A 4,533-nucleotide genomic window follows, 5' to 3' on the forward strand; every position below is an offset into this window, starting at 1 on the left:
TTGAGTTGATTGCCAGGTGGCGTTTATAATTGTATGGGTCATTTTTGCCAAGTGACATTTTTACCAAGTGGCATCACCAAGGGTAACACTTATTAGTAATAGTATATAGATTTTCCTTATCTTATAGTACGTTCATTTAACAAAAGCTACGAAGCAAACACGAAAATTTTCCCCATTATAGTTAAGAAAACACCCAAACAATAAAACAAATAAAAAAAATAGGTGAAAATGGTTTTTCTCTGGAATCTGTACTTTCGAGTGACTTCCACACCAAAAACCCAGGGTTTTTTTTTTCCTCCGCCTATTTAAAACCCCCTCATCGTTCTTTTTCTTTTCCGCCTTTTTCCAAAGAAATTGAGGGAGAATGGGAAAGGGCAACGATCCCTGGGACGATTCCGCCCTCACCGACGCCTTCGATCGCGCCATGTCCACTTACAAGGTATCCTCCTCCTCTTAACGTTTCCTGTCGATTCGATGAAGGGAGCTGTGAATTTGTCACAAATCAACCCTAAAGTTTTGAGATAGGTGTTATGCACAAATTCTTAGTTCTCCAAAGAAATTAGGGATTTTTAGCCCTTTGGCTGGAGCCGCACTGTGAAAGTTTATACGAATGAAATCAGCGCATGCTGTTTCGTTCTTTTTGAAGCGGGGGGTAATTATACGAAAACCGTATTTTATTTTTTTCAGTTTATATATAGTTTGTGTTGCGGTGAACCACCTCCCACTCACAATTTCACTAATAACCCAAAAATACCCTTGAAAGGTTCATTTTGTTGGTGTTTGGGACTTATTAGGGGTGCAAATCACGTACCCGGAACGTGAATTTTGGGAGGTTATTTTTAGTTTTTCAGTGAAATTTTGAATGGGAGGTGGCTGATCGCAACGCAAACCCGCTCGAAAGGTTGTTTAGGTTTATATTTTTAATACAAGGCGGTTTCCGTACGATTACCCTATTTTTAAAGGTGGTTTCTAGGGCGCAAAAAACCCTGTTTGTTAAGCTTATACTTTTCTGCTTGCAGAAAATGCACTTGAAGGGTAATCATGGCGGTTCTGTGAAGGAAGGAAAGCATGCGAGTGATGGAAATGAGAAAGATACTGATGTTATTGGCAAGGCTGCGGGGTAAGTAAGAAGTCCCTTTATTGTGGTAGGCTTTAGCGGATGATATATCATTGTCCTCAAGTTCATGCTATCTTTAGTTTCATTTGCAGCGTGTCTAGGGAAAAGAAATCCTTGAGCTAGATGATACTAGTATCAATGTTTGTGCCCTCATCACCAAACATACATTTTAGTAGCTTGTAATTATGTTTGCATCTACCGTAGCAGTTTGCGTGCATTTTGGACCTTTCAGCAGAAATGGGAGGCTGGGTTGTGTCCTTGGAGCAAACAGAGAAATAGTGAAGCATGTGTTTGAAAACTATTGATCTCCGACTAGACATAGGAGACCCACACATTGTTTCTTTTTTGCTACAATTTCTGAGATTGACATAGACATCAAAAGTACATAAAAAGCAGTATGAATGCCGTCTTCATTTTTGCTTGATTTCTTTTTGTTACGATCATGTGAGCAAGAATTCTTGTGTTTGTATGGGAATAGATGCAGGTTGTATGCTTTGGTGGTCTGCGACTGCAAGGGATATCATTTGAGCGGTGAATGGAGGTGTAGAGATGTGTGTCTGAAACCTTTCATTTAGCGTGAAGAGAAGAATACTTACAATAAGTTGTGGTAGAAAGGCAAGTAAAACTATGTAATAAGAGAATAACAAATTTGTAGATTTCAAGGGAAGGTTAATGGCAGGCGTCATAGGCCTTGGGAGACACTTTTAGTTTTGTTTGTTTATACCTCTATTTAGACGAAGATATATTTATATTGTTTATCCAAGCAGTGTTATCGAGGCACGAGGCGCAATGCGGGGCGCATGCGCATCTTGCGCAAGACGCACAACGATGCGCGCGCCTCACTGAATTGAGGCGCATAACTCAAACTGACATTTTCCAACATAAGACAAAAAATCATATAAGCAACATATTTATAAATTATAACATAAAAAAACTAAGAAATATAATTTCACATACTAAATCACGAAAGAGTCTTAATTAGCACGCATAACATAGAGAAATTCATAAGTTTTCACAAATCACAATGCAAGATAATCTCCAACATAAGCAAAAGTCTATGAAACAAAACAAGCAAGTAACAAATAAGAAATATGTATTTTCATTTAAAATTGATATATGTATTTTTAAGTAACAATTAATTGATTAACAAATATGACTGTTCATAATTTTCTAGTTAGCATTCTTAATTGCTATTTGCTAGTTAGCATGAAAAGATGGAGAATGAAGATAACAATTACATATTTACATGTTCATAATTTCTAGTTAGCATGCTAATTAGAAAAGGAAGTTATTGTTAGCAAACAAGTATACTAAATTACTAATTACTATTTCCTTTTTATAGGTTAAACATGAAAAGATGGAGAATGGATTAACAACTAGCAAGAAAGAGTCTATTACATGATGTACATATGTAATATGTAAATTATTTATTAAAAAATAGAAGAAAGAGTCTATTACATGATGCAAGTGTCAAGCACACATGAGGCGCACGCGAGGCGCACGCGAGGCGCACACGAGGCGCACGCGAGGCGCACGCCTCGTGTGCGTGCAGCGCCCCGCCTCTGGTGCGGGGCGCAATTGCCCCAACCCACAGCGCACCTCGATAACACTGTATCCAATTCTTGTTGCGGAACTACACGTAAGCATTCATCCATACTGCGGGAAATGATGCATTATTCTAAGTACCTGAAGCCCAAGTTTAGTTACACGTGAGCCTGAACTCAGCTGATGCAACACGACTTCTTATTTAGTGACAGAAGAAAAGTTCGACCAAAATTTTATTTGTTTTTTGTTAAAACGTTTTTTCTTTAAATTTGCGCTCTATCTCTCCTCCCTCCCATCCACTTGTGTGTGTCTCCATTTGTATGAAGTCTAGAGTTCTAGGCTAGGTAAAACATTGAAACTTACTACTTGCTTTTGAATGCTTTTGTGAAATTTGTTGTAAAGTTCTTTGTTGTATATGTGTATATATGTGAAAAAAATGGACAGTTGATGACTCATTTTGCAAATTGAGCTACCAAGATATAGATCAGCGGAGACACCCGCTATGTTAGTCACATCGAAAGTGTGGACCTCACCACTTCAATATCTTGGTAGATTATTTTACTAAATAAGATGACAACTCCTAACCATTATCCTACACACTACTACACACATTGAAACATGTGGACCTCACCACTTCTGTCTTTGTAGTTCATTTTTCTCGACGAGGTTACAACACATAACTATCATACTAAATATGCATGCACATGTGCACATGACATCCAACACAATATCCAGTTCTTAAGTCATTTTAATTTTCTTTGAATACGCAGAATGATGCTGAACATCATATTACTTATTTTGTTTAATATTCTTTGTGAAAAGGCATGTAGAGCCAGGAGATGAGAGCAACAAGATATCCGACAATACAAAGGAGACCTTCGTGCCCTATGACAACCAGGAAATGGCTACTAAAGATTCTAATCAAGAAAATCATTTTAGTGCAGGTGAACATGTCCCAGAATCTGGTCCTTGTTCATCAGGTTTGCCTCCCACGGATGAAAATACTTATGACTATTCTAATCAGCAAAGTGTGGATTATGCTCAACTGTGCAAGCAGTATTATGAACTTGAGGATCAGAAGCAAAAGCTTCTCCAACAACTTCACCAAGCTAATTATTGGAACTACCAGACTCCAGCATCAAGTTCCACTTACCAATTACCCCAGCTTTCTGAATACAATGGGTCTGAATATGGCCCTCAAACAGCATGCTCCCTGTGTTCATGCCACTGCATAGCTGTCCCAGTGGTCTCAACTGCCTGCACTATGGGTGCAGTATCCGCTGGAGGTTACAGTTGTCCTTCACATCTGGCTTGCTGCTCTGTTTCGCAGGCACACCAAGTTCCAGGTGATAACTCTTGGCTCAGTGGAGCCTTTTGTTGTTCAGTTTGTTATTGATCTAATCCTACCTATAAACAGGCAGTCATTTTCCAGTTGATGATGGTCAAAATGCCACTGCCACTGTCAAATGTGTAGAGGATCCCGTGAACGTTGCAAGAGCCGATGACAGTGCTATCAAAGCGGGGATGTGGGCTGTGGAAAGGGCAATAAATTCCATGAAGTTGGAACTGTCTGCTACTTCCAATGATGGCAAAGGTAAGCCCATATGTAAGGAATTTACAGAAATCATTTTCCAAGAGTACATTTTTTGTTTGTGATGTTTCTCTGGTGTTGGCACTGTTAGTTTCTACTTCTGCTTTTGTTATTTTACATCTTTTGTTCATTGGTAAACACGGAGGTTGATATGGGCACAGGTTTATATGTTCACTTGTACTTTGTGGAGAGATGCCTTATGTAGTTAATGATCTCTTGGCTAATGGTTTTTACGGTATAAAGTTAATCTTCCTTAGGTTATTTTCTTATCATTTTTGCT

At 38.6% G+C, this 4,533-nt stretch overlaps 1 protein-coding gene across 2 annotated transcripts in view; it reads left to right on the forward strand.

Annotated features, from left to right (window-relative positions):
- The window catches only part of LOC109825843, a 6,573-nt gene continuing 2,328 nt past the window's right edge, over positions 289-4,533 (forward strand). The window contains exons 1-4 of one of the 2 annotated variants that reach the window (XM_020392748.1): positions 289-439; positions 1,020-1,120; positions 3,485-4,008; positions 4,095-4,256. In XM_020392748.1, coding sequence (XP_020248337.1) covers positions 365-439; positions 1,020-1,120; positions 3,485-4,008; positions 4,095-4,256 — 862 coding nt within the window. In that variant the 5' untranslated portion in view covers positions 289-364. Of the gene's footprint in view, positions 440-1,019; positions 1,121-3,484; positions 4,009-4,079; positions 4,257-4,533 lie in introns of both variants that reach the window. The other variant, XM_020392747.1, reaches the window with a different exon arrangement.

This window comes from Asparagus officinalis, chromosome 10 (assembly GCF_001876935.1).
Source record: "Asparagus officinalis chromosome 10, Aspof.V1, whole genome shotgun sequence".
In the NCBI taxonomy this organism is placed as follows: Eukaryota; Viridiplantae; Streptophyta; class Magnoliopsida; order Asparagales; family Asparagaceae; genus Asparagus; species Asparagus officinalis.